At 37.1% G+C, this 14,594-nt stretch overlaps 1 protein-coding gene across 1 annotated transcript in view; it reads left to right on the forward strand.

The window, feature by feature from the left end:
* CENPF (centromere protein F) overlaps positions 1–14,594 on the forward strand; it is a 44,412-nt gene that overhangs the window by 21,374 nt on the left and 8,444 nt on the right. Inside the window, exons 11-15 of the mRNA XM_076334564.1 lie at positions 3,237–3,372; positions 4,563–8,020; positions 9,591–11,882; positions 12,439–12,591; positions 13,682–13,858. Coding sequence (XP_076190679.1) covers positions 3,237–3,372; positions 4,563–8,020; positions 9,591–11,882; positions 12,439–12,591; positions 13,682–13,858 — 6,216 coding nt within the window. The remainder of the gene's footprint in view (positions 1–3,236; positions 3,373–4,562; positions 8,021–9,590; positions 11,883–12,438; positions 12,592–13,681; positions 13,859–14,594) is intronic.

Genomic DNA, 14,594 nt, shown 5'->3' on the forward strand with positions numbered 1-14,594 from the left:
ACACAGTCCAACAAATATACACTCCTGTAAAAACTTGAAAATGAAGATAAATTCAGAGAAGTCTTTGGATGCTACCTCATATTCACACATGCAGAAATCTTTTCACTTTAATGTCTCCTTTGTCTTCTCGGTTATATTGTTTTGCTTTGGTGGCAATTAGAGATGCTACACTTGAAATTGTTACAGTCGTGCCACTAGAGACCTCTCAATGCAAATTTTAGCCTTTATTTGGAGAATCAGAAGTAAAAAAGAAAGATCAATACCTGTGTAATCCATGTCACAGTTTGTTTTATTTAAACACTCTTATTTTGCTTGTTGCCTGTTGTCATGAGCAGATACAAAATAATCTGGCATAATTTCTGCCAAAAATTTACTTGTCAAAATTCTATGAACAAATTTAAAGTAAAATAGTGGTTTTTGTTCAGATCAGCACAAACATTGGTACAGCTTTAGTATATTGTGAAACTTTAGGTACATTCATGCTGGTAGATTACAATGTCTGGGAACATTCCCAGCTATTGGAATGTGACTATTTATTCTGTTAATTGTCAGAACAACACTTCACATGGCTTTGGCCCAGCTGACTAGCACTCTTTCATATGATTCCCAGGCACAGTTTGGGAGTTCACATGAGCCTGGGACCATTCCCAGCAAGCGGTTTGGTTAGAGCCACCTGTTTGGGAAGATAGAAGACTTTAGTGGTACGGATATGGGCTGTTACATGCCACTTGGCCTCAATGCCAGATAGTGGTCCTTGAAACTTATTTAGCAAATAAATGTAGCTGGTGCCTTCCAGTGGTAAGGCTAATCAAGATAACTTTTGTTCTTCCAATGTATCCCAGAGGAGGAGAGCCTCCATCAAGCTTCTACACATTCTTAATGTGTAGAAAATATTTCATATTTTTAGACAAAAAAAAAAAAAATAGTTTATATCAGATATTGTGGGCTCGTGCCCTTTCTGGCTTTGAAATTATGGAGTGAGGTTAGATTTGATACAGTTTTTTGAGTTCCCATTGTCAGAGAGCATCTAATTTGTGGAAATACCTTTTTTGGCTGCAAATTCTTGGGAGTGCTTCATGTTATCTACCGGTCTTGTATCCATCTTACTAGGCTGTAACTATAGTCAGACTTTTTCTTCATATTTATTTGGCTTGGTCAGACAATTGAACAGCTGGTGACAGTGATGTTGTATTAGAACATGACCAATAAATTTATAAAGAAGCTTAATCTGAGGGAGATTGTAATATTTGAAGAGATCAGTAACACTGCAGTTCTCTATCTTCAGACTCGCACATGAGAAAGCGTGGTATATGTCAGCAGAACTTAGAGCATGGCTTGTCTTCCTCACTCTCATAAATATGTATAATGGAAAAATTTACATTGAATTGTTTCGAAGTCTTGGAGGCTTTGTTGACAGTAGATTTTGTTTATAGGAAAAGAAAACAAGAGTGAGATTGGCATTTCTTTTCCTTTATTAAAGGGAAATTGTGGCGGTCTTACACTAATGGTCTAACTGCCCAGTGGAGAATACAGTTGTCTTCTGCTGGTTAATCCACTGCTGAGTTTAGTCCTTACTGTATAATAAGACTGGTGTTCCAGAAAAGTTGCAAAACAGATACACTTGTGAGACATACAGGATATGCTTAGTTGAAGGACTACTAAGCTTTGCAATGGTGATATCTCAATAGCTTAGCAGTTCTGGCATCTTAGCATGTGGTTTATATTTTGATGGTGCCAGCAAGCCCATGACTATTCTTGGAAAAATGGGTGAGTCAGTCCCTAAACTGCTCGTAAGCCTGCCCCGTGAAGAGTTTCTCCAGAATAATAGTACTACCTATATATAGGTTCTGGAGTTTGCTTTGGTTTGGTTTTTGCTTTTTCAAGGGGCAATTGCAGAATGGCTAACTTGAGTAATACAATGTACAAGTAGAATCGATAACTGGATTGAAACCAAATTGATTCTTTTGCTTATAGCTGTGGAAAGTGTTAATGGCTAGTTACTATCAGATACTTAGTCCATTAAATTATGGGTGCCTGGGTTTTGCTGTGTGCTGCTTTTTGGGAATGTTTGCACCAAATCAAAATAATTTGACCTTTCGGCCATTTTAATTCGTTAAATTTGTTTGTTTTTCTTTCCATAGATCACCCTAGATTTTCTAATAAACAGGCTTGTTTAGTTCGTGTTCTTGTGTTGCATCTGTGTATGGTGCTTTGAATGCAAGAAGTTTGGACACTTGTACTTCTTTGAAAAATTACTGTTATGATTGCTGGAAAACTTTCTTCATTGAAACTTATAAGTGACTGGATTTTATTTTTTTTAACTATGGGTAGGGAAGGCTATGAGTAGAAGGGAAGGTAACTGTTAGTGACACTGACAATTTTAATCGTGTTCTGAGGGTGATTTATTTATGTTGTTGCAAAAACAAGCCTGCCATGCCAGCAAGCTTTTAATTTTTTTTTCATCCAGACCTTTCCATTTCTTGAGCTTGGCTTTTGTGAATTGCTGCCCATCTGCTAGTAGTAAACGGATGAATAATTGACGGCCTGTTTCCAGTTGGGCCATGCCGGTTCCATGCCATCTGTTGTCCAGCAGCACAGGAGCTTGGAGGAAAAGGATTAGTTTCCTTAAAAGAACTTTATTCGGCTTCCTAGATGCAATGTAGTTACACAGTTTTGTTTGTGGGTTTTGTTATTTTTTTAAACTCAATTTATTTGGAAGAAAATACTCTTAATGGCAAAACAACCCTCTGAAGGAGTAAGCACTTCTAAATAAAATTTGAGCAGTGTTGCCATGATGATGTTCAGCGGAAAGAGAACTTGCACCTACATGAGATGATAGGTGAAACCTGATTTATAAATTTCTTGTTAGTTTTGATGCCATTGCAGGGATTTGTTTCCTTTGTTGCTTTGGGAAAGTAGCCTAAATTCATCAACTCAGATTTTGTAGGATATGTCCTGTCCTGTCTCGATCTCTTTGGGCAGGTCATGTGGAGCTGTTTGCTCTATGCAAACAAGGGACATGCCAACTACGTCAACTGGCAGCATCTCTCAGATGCTGTCAACTAGTTAAGAATAGTTCAGCATATGTTCTGAAGCAGTGCTTAGGAACCCAGGCGTAGCTGCCCAAAGACTTAATAAGACCTAATGGAATATCTTTCTTTTGATGTAAATGAACTGAATTCTTTGATCTTCTTGGCAAGTCACATGAAATATGGTCTTATTTGGTTTTGTTTTAGGAAGTGAAGCAGGAGAAAAACCTTCTTGACTGTCAACTTGAAAAAAAATTGCAAGAGATCCACCAACTTGAGGAAGAACTAAATATGATCAAGCAGTCTCTAAAGCAGAGCCAGAATTTTGCAGAAGAGATGAAAAGTGAGTTACGTGTTTAAATTTGCAGAACTCCTGTTGCATGTTTAATGACGTATGTTTCCTGCAATCCTGTAAGTTTCATTGTGAATTAAGTAAAAAGGTTTCCACTGTGGGATATGATTAGTGTTTTAAACCAACATTAAGTTTGTCCTAAATGGAAATTAATTTTTGTCTATGAACATATACAGTTCCTGAAGATACACAATTCTGAAATTAATTGAAGTGTACTGGACTTACCAGCAAAATGAGTTTCACAGAATCTATTTAAACCAGAAAACTTCTGTTTTGTAATTCTTTTATGTGTTTCACAGAGTTTAAAAAAAAAAAAAGGTAGGAGCATGTTATATAACCACCGATAGTTGAGTCTTGCTTGCAGTGTTTGTTTCTAATTGAGAACACAGTTTTTCAGGAATTGAGTTGAAATGTACCTTGTAGTTCTGCTGATTCTGACTGAAAAAAGGGGGTAGATTCCCACTTGTTTCTGTGCATCCCACTTGTTTCTGTGCATCAATCAAACTTCATGTAAGATTTCAAAATGAAGCTTTGAATTTGATTCTGTTCTCCTTAAAATTAATGACCAAACTCTTCCTTGCCTTTCAACTGATGATTTGTTTTTGATTGTATAGAAAATTTGCAGCCTTTACCAGCTAGCTAGTGGAACGTAATGCCTCCCCCCGCCCTGTACTTATCCTTGGTGGTTCTTAGTCTGTTCCTATCAAGGCAAGGAAACAATTATGACAATTTGGAAAATGACTGTGTACAATTAGACATTCTTTGGCAGAAATGGAGTATAAGACTGTCCCGCAAGAAGGTCACATACTGGAATGAGACCTGTCCTGTTACCAAAAAAAAAAAAAAAAAAAAGGCAGTGCTACTTTATATAAAAATTTGGTGAAAGTGAGACACAGAAACAACAGGTAGTTACACCTGAGAAGTAAGGACTGACAGGCTTGGAGTGCACACTTGTATCAGACTGCAGAGTGGAAAGTTGACAATGTCGATGAGTACATGGTGTGCAATAGCCTAAGGTGATATAAACAATACTTTATCCAGTGATTTAACTTGAGAGTAATGCTTTGCACTAGACTGAGAACTGAAAATAGTAAAAGTAAATACTAATATTTCATCTAGAAAATTATCAGTAGAATTGCCAGTATTGACTGGCAAAGATTTGATGGTGTTTTCTTTTACAGATAAGAATACTTTTCAGGAAGCAGAGCTGAAGTTACTGGAAGAGAAATTTAAAAAGCAAGAGAGCTCCCTTTCACTGGAGAAGCTGAAAATAGCTTTAGCGGACATGGAAAAGCAACAAGATTCTACCCAAGACCTGCTCAAGGAAAAAGATAACCATATTAAAGAACAAAACTGTAAAATAAGTAAAATGGAGGAAGAATCAGAAGCTTTGCAGAGACTCCTTGGATTCAAGCAGAGAGAATGTGAAGAATTGCAAAAAGAGGCTACTGCTTTTTCTCAATGGAAAAATGAAAATGATCATCTTATAAATAAACTTAAGTCTGAAAAGGAAGGTATGCTGACTCATATTAATGACTTGGAGAGTTCCCTTCAAAGTCAGCAAGTCAAAAATCATGAGCATAGTGAGAAACTCAGAATGATGGAAACTGAAAGTGGCAGGAAAAGCACAGAGATTAGAGAACTTAAAGACATGCTGGAATGTAAAAGTGCAGAATTAGAAGAACAAAAAAAAGCTTTTGATGAACTTCAGCGGAAAGCAGAATGTTCTGATAAAAAGTACTGTAAAGAGATAGAAAATATGTCCTGTAAAATATTCCATCTTACCAACCAAGTTGGTGAACTAGAAGAAAAGTTACAGTTAGCCGCAAGTGAAGGACTACAAAGGGAGCAATGTTATCATGACCTGCTTGGTGAATATGAAAAAATCTGTTGTCTTGTAAAAGCAAAAGATACTTCAGAAATGACAGAAGATGGAGAAGTTAGTTTACAAAGTGGTCAGGATAAAACTGTTTTATATAATACGCAACTTGCAGCGAATAACTCCATTGCTGAGGATCACGGATGTGCAAGAGCTCTTCTAGAAGTAGGAAAAACTAAGGATCTGGCCATTTTACGAGATCAGATCTCTTCTCTTGAGATTTCTTTAGTGGCTCAAAAGCAGCTGAATTCAAATCAGCAGCAGCAGTATGAAGACTTGCTGCAAATAAAGGGTGAAACAGAAGAAAGATTATTTAATGTAGAACAGATGCATGAAAGCTTCGTGACAGAAACTAAACAGCACATTAGTAATCTGGAAGCGGATATTTCAGCACGTCAGAGATTAGTTGAAAAAACTTTAGCTCTTCTTGAGGAAAAGGACATGCAACTGCAAACTCTGAATGAAAGATTAGAAAACCGACAAGCTGAGCTTCAGGATTTAAAGATCAATAATAAATTGCTTGAGGATTCAGTAAGACAGCTGAAGCTCATGTCTGGAACATGGGATTCAGATAAGAAGGACATGTCTTCAATGATTTGCTCATATAGCAAAAAAATTGAGGAACTTACTGAAGAAAATGCAACCCTTAGGGATTTAAGCAGCGCTTTAGAGCAAGAACAAATAACTTTACTGGAAGCAAATAAAAGTATTTCTGGTAGTTTAAAGGAAAGAGAAGAAATCATTTCTGAAATGTCCAGAAAACACAAGGAGGAAAGACAACGTATTGAATCAAGAACTGAAGAAATCAAAACAGAGCTTAAAGTTTTGCAAGCAAAGTATAAATCGGTAGAAGAAGAAAATGCAAACATGGTAAGCATTCTGAGAGAGCAGACAATTGAATTTGAGGACAAGAAAGCAAAATTAGAACAAGAGAAACAGGTATTTAGTGAGAATAAAGCTATCTTATGTAAACTAATAGCCTCAGAAGAAATAAAAAAGGATTTGGTTCAAGAACTTCAGCAACTGCAGTCAGAATTTTCCAGTATCCAACATGAGCCTTCTACAGAGCTTGACTGTTTAAGGCAGGAAATGTTAAATGTCAGGGCAACACAAAACACAATGCAAGAGAAATGTGGTATCGTATTTCAAGACAAGGAGCAATTGGGGAAGGAACCAGAAACAAAAAGTGAGCCTCTAATGTGTGATGTTAGCTGTGAATGGAGACTCCATTCAGAACAGTTGAGGAAGTCCCTGGAAGAAAAGGACGCTGAGCTGAATAAATACCAAGTTAAACTTGAGCTTCTTCAAATGGATTTTGAGGACAGGGAACTCTCCCTAGAGAACTACAGGTTAGAAGTGATGCAACTGGAGACTGCTTTAAAAGGCATGGAAGTAGAACTTGAGAAAAGTGTGAGAGAGAAAGAGAGACTGCAGCAAGAACTACTGTCTGTTAAAGAATTGAAAACTTCAGATTCTCCACTTACAGTATTAGATGAAGAGGGCTACTCATTGGAGTATAATTATGACAGTGTTTCCCGGAATTGTGGCAAAAGAGGAGGAATGGATGAAAGTTATTCCTCAGTCTTGCTGGCATCCTCTTTGCAGGTAACGATAAACAATCTGAGCGAGCTTGAGAAAATGTGTGAGAGGTTGCAGAGTGAGAACGTTGTATTAGCCTCTGGATTTAAAGACTCAAAAACCAATGGCATCACAGGTATTAATAAAGTGTCAGAGGAGAAAGAGAACATAATGAATGCAGATAAAAATTTAAAAGTGGAGAAAGCTATTTTTCCTGATGAACTTATGGATCAAAGTGATAACAGTGATCTGAGAACATATTTTGATGATAAGGAAATGTCCTTCAGACTTAAAGAATGCAGTACTGGACCCAGTTCTGACTACGAAGATTTAAAATTGTCCAGTAAAGAAGTTAAAATACACTTTGCTGAAGTAAGAGAGAAGCTTTTGTCTTTCCAGAATGAACATATAAAATTATACGAACAACATTGCAGTATGACCTCAAAGATATCTGAGCTAGAGTCTTGTATTGAAATACTGAAGGCAGAAAAATCTGCATTGTCAACAAGTCTGAGCAATGCTCATATAGATTCTGTAAGAGTGCCACTATCTTCTAGCCAAACTGACACGCTGTCTAAATTTGATGAAACTAAGTCCGTGGTTTCTTCCTCAGATCTTTTTGAAAGTCCCTGTTTTATAGAAGTAAGTGAGGTGGGTGATGCTTCTAGCAGTGGTATGTGCAAATGGACAGAGGAAATGAATCAGTCGGACAGTTCTGCAGAAGTAATTCCAGAAGGTGCAACAAAAGTTTTGGTTGAAAATTGTCATAATGATCACAAATTGGAGACTGTTAGTGAGCCCAGGAGTATTACTCCTAGAAAATCTAACCTTGAGAGTAGAATTGAAGAACTTCAGATGCTGTGTCAGACATATGAGAAGGCCATCAAGGTGCTCGAAGACCAATTTCACATTCAAGAGAATATGAAAAATGAGGAAATACAAGAGCTGAAGAAAGTTATACTTTCTGAAAGAAAAGAAATAGATCATCTCAAACAGCAAAATCTGTCTGACAAGGAAGAATGGCAGCAGAAACTGAATAACATGACTATGGAGATGGAGTGCAAACTGGCAGCAGAAAGAAAACAAACTGAGAATCTGTATTTGGAGCTGGAAGCAGCAAGACTCCAACTACAAGTCCTCGATTTAAGTTCTCATTCACTGCTGTGCACGGATATTGAAAATGTAAGTAACTGCTGTCATGCAAATCAGTTTTATGTAGACCCTTTGACTTATGGTAAGAGAAATTTAAATTTTGTAATTAAATGTGTTTAAAACTGTGTCCCACAGACGCGGTACTTTCTTCAGAGAAAACAGAAAAATAATCTGTACCTTGAGTTCTGGTTTATGCATCACAGGGTTCATGAGAAATGAACAACATGATGACAAAACCAACGAGTTTAGTCTACTAGAGTTGTGTAATACTTTGTGCTACTTTCTTGGTTTTTCTTCAGGTCTGTGTCAGTGTGGATCCTGCTGTGTTAGTGGGTGTGCATGCACTGTATGTATCTGTACTGTGTGTACAAGCTTAGATCTCTGATCTAACACAGTCAGTTAAAGATGCACACACTTCCCTTGTCCCTTCGTGGGACAAGCAAACTAGGACTGCTTCCACACCTCTAGTTCCTTTCAGTACCATCAACAGCAGAACAGAACGAGCTGGTAGCAGAACAGTTAATTTTCATTTCAGCCTCAATTCCTTCAAAGTACTGAAGGGAACAAGAAATTTGGGAGTTGTCTCTGTCTTTTTTTTTTTTTCAGTGCTGTAGATGGTGTGCAACCAGTGAACTAGATTTTGCTGCTCCTTGTTAAGGAGTGGCAGAATCAAAACTTCACTCAGAATGGAGGAAAACCAGTTTATTCTTGCATACAGTGTATTAGACTAATTCCCCTTAAAAATAAATCTAACAGGTGCATTTTCTGCTTGTGAGAATTCCAGTTTTGACCATTAAGTCCTGTGCAAGTGGCTTCCAGTGCCCAGTAAACGTAGACTCAGAAACTGAAGTTTCACACTGCTTTCACAGTCAGAGCGTCTTGAAGCTCTACATTTTGGCCAACTGTGCAACGCTGAGCAACTGTTTCTTGCAGAAAAGAAAATCTTTCACTTGTATGCGTTGCTTGCAATTCACATAGAGCATCCACACTGATACATAGACACTTGAAGAAAGAAATACTGTTCCTTACCATACCTAGCTGGAGCTTTTTTAAGATGAAGTACTCAATACAGATCATTCAGGTGCTGCCTTCAGACCCAGTTCTTTTTTGGAGTCCTGAAGTTTTGAAGTTACTCATTTTTATTGTTTCAAATGAGAGCAGCGGGTGGTGCCAAATGTAAGCCCAGCTCTGATAGACAGTGGTAATTTGGAAAAGGGATTGTCTGAGGATTTGGGCTTGTGTCCCTTGAAGATTCTTTGGTGTCTAATAGACGGTGAGCAGTAAACCTTTCCCCCGTTAGTGACACTAATAATTTTTCACTTTGTCACATAGACACCTATTTTCCCAAAATATGGAGGCATGTGAAATTTCTCCCTCAGTATCTTTAAAACCTTTTGGCCAAAGATGCATGTGTGTATAAATAAGTGTACATCCTTTCCATAAGAAAGCAGATTCTGAAGCAGAGAAGGATGCTATCTATTTATTTTGCGACGAGGAGCTTTACTAGTTTAAGAAAACTTTTAAAACTCACCTTGTTTTTTTTTTATATATATTCTTTTTCTTTTCCTTTTTTTAACGGATTGATTCTTAACCCTTGCAGAACACTGAACAAGAAAGCAATAGTCCTTATCAGTTGGGAGTGCCTATTGAAAGCTCAGCACTGAAAAGCAATAAACCTAAACTAATCCCCATTGAGAAAATGGCTGTAGCAGATACCTCTGTGTGTGAAAATGTAACTGAGACTGCTGAAGCAAGATTAATGGAAGAGAAGATTTCTGGAGAACACGAGTATAGAAATATGTCAGGAAAAATAACCAGCCCTTCAGACCATGCCAATGCATTGTCATTTTCGAATAGTAGTGTGTTTTTCAGTGCAGGGGATTTCTATGAAAATCAAATAACCACTGAAATGCTTCAGGAGGAGGCAAAACAACAGACTGCTGAAAATTTGAAGCTGATCTGTAAGACAGAAGACAGCCATAAACATGTTGATTTACTAATGAAAGTTGAGCAATTAAACTCAGAGCTGAACTTTCAGAATGCACAATTAACTCCGAAGAGCTCAGCTTTTGCAGAAATGGAGAAAGCTGCTGTAGTTGTTAAGGAAGAAACCTGTGATATAAAGGAAAAACTGGAATCAGTCTCTTTCAATAAGCAGCAATTATCTCTTAGAGTAGTCTCGTTAGAAAAAGAACCTGAGAAGGTAAAGTCTGAGCTGGAGGTATATAAAGTTAGGTTGTCTAATGCAGCAGACACATTGGATGATGTAGAAATGACCAAGAGAGATTGTCATGAACAATTTCTTGCAGCTGAAAATGAACAGAGGAATCCAAAATCTGAACAAGTTAATATTGAGAACCATGCCTTGTTCATAAAGCATGATATTGAAATGCTTCAGGCAAAATGTCAGCAATTAGAAAGGGAGAGGGAAGTTAACCTGAAAACTATTTCTAGCTTTCAAGAGCACCTTGTTTCAGTCACAGCTGAGGGAAACCATATTAGCCAAGAACTGAGTATTTTGTCTGGAAATAAAAAAGAACTGGATCAGAAGTATCAGAAGCTACAAGCAAAATTAAAAGAGCGAGAGTCAACTAAGGTGGATTCTACTGAATTCATTAGAAGGTTAAAGAGTGAACTGAGGACACAAACGAATCTGCTTGAGACTGCAAAATCTGATGTAAATCAATTATCAAATGAGAAAGATCATCTTCTGCAGAAGCTGCAAAGTTTGGAAAATGATGCCGTGTCTTTCGCCTTAGAAAAAGGAAAACTCCAAAACGAAGCAGCGGATTTGAAAAAGGAGAAAGAGCTGATTGTAAGAGAGTTGGAAATGATGCAGAGTAAATTAAGTTCATCAGCAATGGAAAATTCAAAGCTTTCCAGATCTTTGGAAGGCTTGTTAATGGAAAAAGGTGAACTTGCTGCTAGACTCAGCTCAGCACAGAAAGAAGTAGACCAAATGCGATATGGAATTGAGAAGCTGAAAGTAAAAATTGAATCCGATGAGAAGAAAAAACACCACGTTGCTGAAAAGCTGAAAGAGAGTGAACGGAAAGCTGACTCTCTTCTGGATAAAATAGAGAGGCTTGAAAGAGAATTGGAGATGTCAGAGAAAAATCTAGAAGATGCAATTATTCAGTCAGAGACTGCTAAAGCAGAGGCAGAAACGTTAACAATGGAGATGGAAGAGATGACTGAAAAGCTGAAATGTTTTAACTTACAAATTGATGACCTCACCTCACAAAAAGAGTGCTTGGCTAAAGATTTAAAAGAAAAGCAAGAAAGAATCCTTGAACTAGAGTCTTCGAATTTGACTACAGCAAAACTGTTAGAAGAAAAGGAGGAAGAAAAGATGCAAATCAAGGATGAGTTTGAAAATACTGTGGTATTGCTGAAATCTGAGCTCAAAGATATAAGCGAGAAATTAGAGTTTTCTTGCAAGGAGGAAGCAGATGCTAGAGCAAAAGAGCAAGTCTTGATTAATCAGGTGGCTCGTCTTGAGCAAGATAAAACAATACTATTACAGGAATGTCAGGAAATAAAAAATGAAAATATCAAATTGGATCAAACGAGGGAGGTACTTGTTCAAGAATTGATGGATTGTAAACAAAAACTCGATGAAAATGTGCAGGAAAATGGTGCCCTTCAAAAGCAGGTGAAAGAAACAGAGGAGCTGTCTTTACAGCTGACACACATGCAACATGAGCATGAATATTGGCACCAGGAAAAAAAAAGGCTGCAGAATTTGATTGCTGAGTTGAAGCTGAAGGAGCAACACTTTTCTGATAATGAAACCTTTCCGGATATCCTGAATGTTCTAAAAGTGTCTTATAAGGACCTTGAGAAGGAACTGGAATCTACGCTTTGTGAAAAGAGCACTTTATGTAAAAAGGTAATACCATTTCCATTAAGGTAGAGTTCCCTTTTTAGGAGTGGGATAAAGTGTCCTCTGGGCTTGCCACTTCCTTAATAAATTATATCTTAAAATAACTTTGACCTCAGACTTTTACAGTAAGCATCCTATTTTTAAAATTATGTTTTCAATGCAATCATGAGTTTGCATTGAAGTTACAGAGCTGGAAAGCACGACATTGTTTTGTGTAGGCTGAATGGGAAGGTTGCTTGAAAGTAGGCAAGAAGTTTAAGTAACCAAATAATGCAGGATAGTTTCCTCTTTCCTGTAGAAGAAAAAGAGGAAAGACAAATTAGTATTGGGTGAGTGAGTTTTTATTTCAAGAACAAGTGCTTTGGGAGCTCAAACGAAAATGAAACAACAGTTGGACACTTGCCATGTGCAAACAGCATTAGCCTGTTGTGACTCTCGCTTGGAGTTGGACCAGCTATGGGAATAAAATAACCCATCTTAAAAACTGCTTGTTGCATATAAGAAAATTCTTTGGAGGTCGTGACACATGTATTAAAAATAATTCTGGAAAATTTAATTTCAGGTGAATGAACTGACTGAAAGTTGTACTGAGCTGCAAGTCAAGCTAAGTGATACTGAACAGAAGATTTCCAAATTACAGGAAGAACTTACCACAGAAAGAAACAAGCTTGCTGAAGAAATACAACTTATTCAAGAACATTCAGAAAATAACAAAGTTAGTTACTCCATGTGTAGTATTTCTGTGTTCAAGGCCAGATGCTCAAGGCCAGTAAATGTGTGGAGGTTGGTCAAGGGAGCTGTGGTAATGTACAGTATCAGAGGTTCTTGCTTCCAAATTTCCGAAAATTTAATGTTCTCTTCTGAGATAGAATGGTTAGTTAATAGTTTCCCCCTCTTCCTTCTGTCGAAACTATGTTTTCTTGGCATAAAGGCCACAGGTGGATATCTAGAAGTCTTTCAGTGCCAAGGAATTGTCTACTACAGGCATTCCATCATCAGACTGAGGATGTTGGATAAAAAAATGTAACATTTCTCAAGTTTGTTTTAAAACTAAACTACTTTCAGTGTTCCAATAGCGTTAAAGTACTTTCAGGACAAAGTCAAGGAAGAAACAGTTTTAGAGGCTTTATTTTTAATTTGTTCATATTTAATTCTTAGAGGCTGTTTTACCATCTAGACGATTGTAGGTCTTATTTGTGAACAATATTATGTGTTTAAACCAGCTTAAGTGGTCTTCTGACCTACTAACATTATTTACAAAATTTTATAACCAGGGGCTTGTTTCTGTTGTGGTGTTGAGGATTTTGAGTGGGAAAAGAGAGATTTATGCAGCTTTCAGAAATCCTGTATGGAAATACAGGCCAGCTGTCCAAAAAGTAGAGATATAATAGTGGATCGAGATGAAAATGCTTAGAAAGTTTTGTCATCTTAAAGATGGTGAGGAAAGTGACCCTTAACCTCTCAAGTCGCTCTCAGAGGGAACAATGTTTGGAAAGGTTAAGCTTTGATTTTTGACAGTGCTGCTTGATTTAACAGTGTTGACAAACTTGCACTTGGCGTACCCCTCAGATCATAACGTTTCTTTTTAGAAGACTCTCCTTTGCCCTCCTATCCTGCCTTTTGTGTTCAGATGTTCCATTCTTTGTTTACAGTGTGTTTAGCCACTGTTAAATACTTTCTTCTTACCAAGTTGTTTTTGGAAATTCAAAGACGTTTTGGATGTAAAGTCAAATAGTTTAATGCGTCAACTGTTTCTCTATTGAGAAAATTCTAAATACCGAAGAATGTGCTATTACTGTTTACAGATTCAGCTGCATCTAACTATGTCAGAAAAAAATGAACTGACTAAGAGTTTGGAGATGGTCCAGAAAGAACTACAAGAAAAAGAAAATGAAATGAAAAGAGAAATATCAGAATACAAAGACAGACTACTTCAAGCAGAGAAAGAGCATCAGGACGCTCTGACAGAAGCAAACCGAAAGGTAAGTCAGAAAATGGGAAGAACGGTGCTGTGAGTTTTTAATTAAATTCTATGTATTTTACAAAATTTTGCTGATCCTGTTGCAAAAGAAATTGTCTTTGCTAACAATATTTCTATATACTTACCTCGGAACTCAGTAAGTGTCAAATTAACTTTTTTCCATATAGCAAGCAGTGAAAGGTGAATTTACCTCAGAACTTGGTAAGTGTTAAGTGTATATATAATTTATCTGGAACTATATTTTTGAAAAAGGGAAAGCAACAGTATGTTTTAGTCCAGGAAATGGTGGTTTTGGTAGGAATGGGGAAGAAAGATTACCCGTTTTAGGATACAAGGGCAAATTTGTTGGATATGCATTTGTCAGCCATGCTGTGTACGAAGAGCCATCATCTTTTCTGCGGAAAAACCTGTCTAGGAATACGTATTTGAGGCCAGTAGGACACAGGCAAACAATTTACTCTAATTATTTCTTAATAATTTTCATTCTTGTGAATATAAAGTAAATTTAAGAGCAAGTTATGGTAAAATATAAGGGCTTTCTAATGGCAGACTTCTTAGAGGCAAGATTCAGGTATTCAAAATGTGTACTTGAGACAAATTGCTCTTTCAGTTTTAAACTCCTCAAAACATGCCAAGCAAATTTGCTGTGGAATTCCTGTGGGCTGTACGCTCTTAAGTACATCTTTAAAATACAACTCAGTGTCCTTTTTAGTATCATAGTAATTAGACACACTTTC

This window comes from Aptenodytes patagonicus, chromosome 3, assembly GCF_965638725.1.
Source record: "Aptenodytes patagonicus chromosome 3, bAptPat1.pri.cur, whole genome shotgun sequence".
NCBI lineage: Eukaryota > Metazoa > Chordata > Aves > Sphenisciformes > Spheniscidae > Aptenodytes > Aptenodytes patagonicus.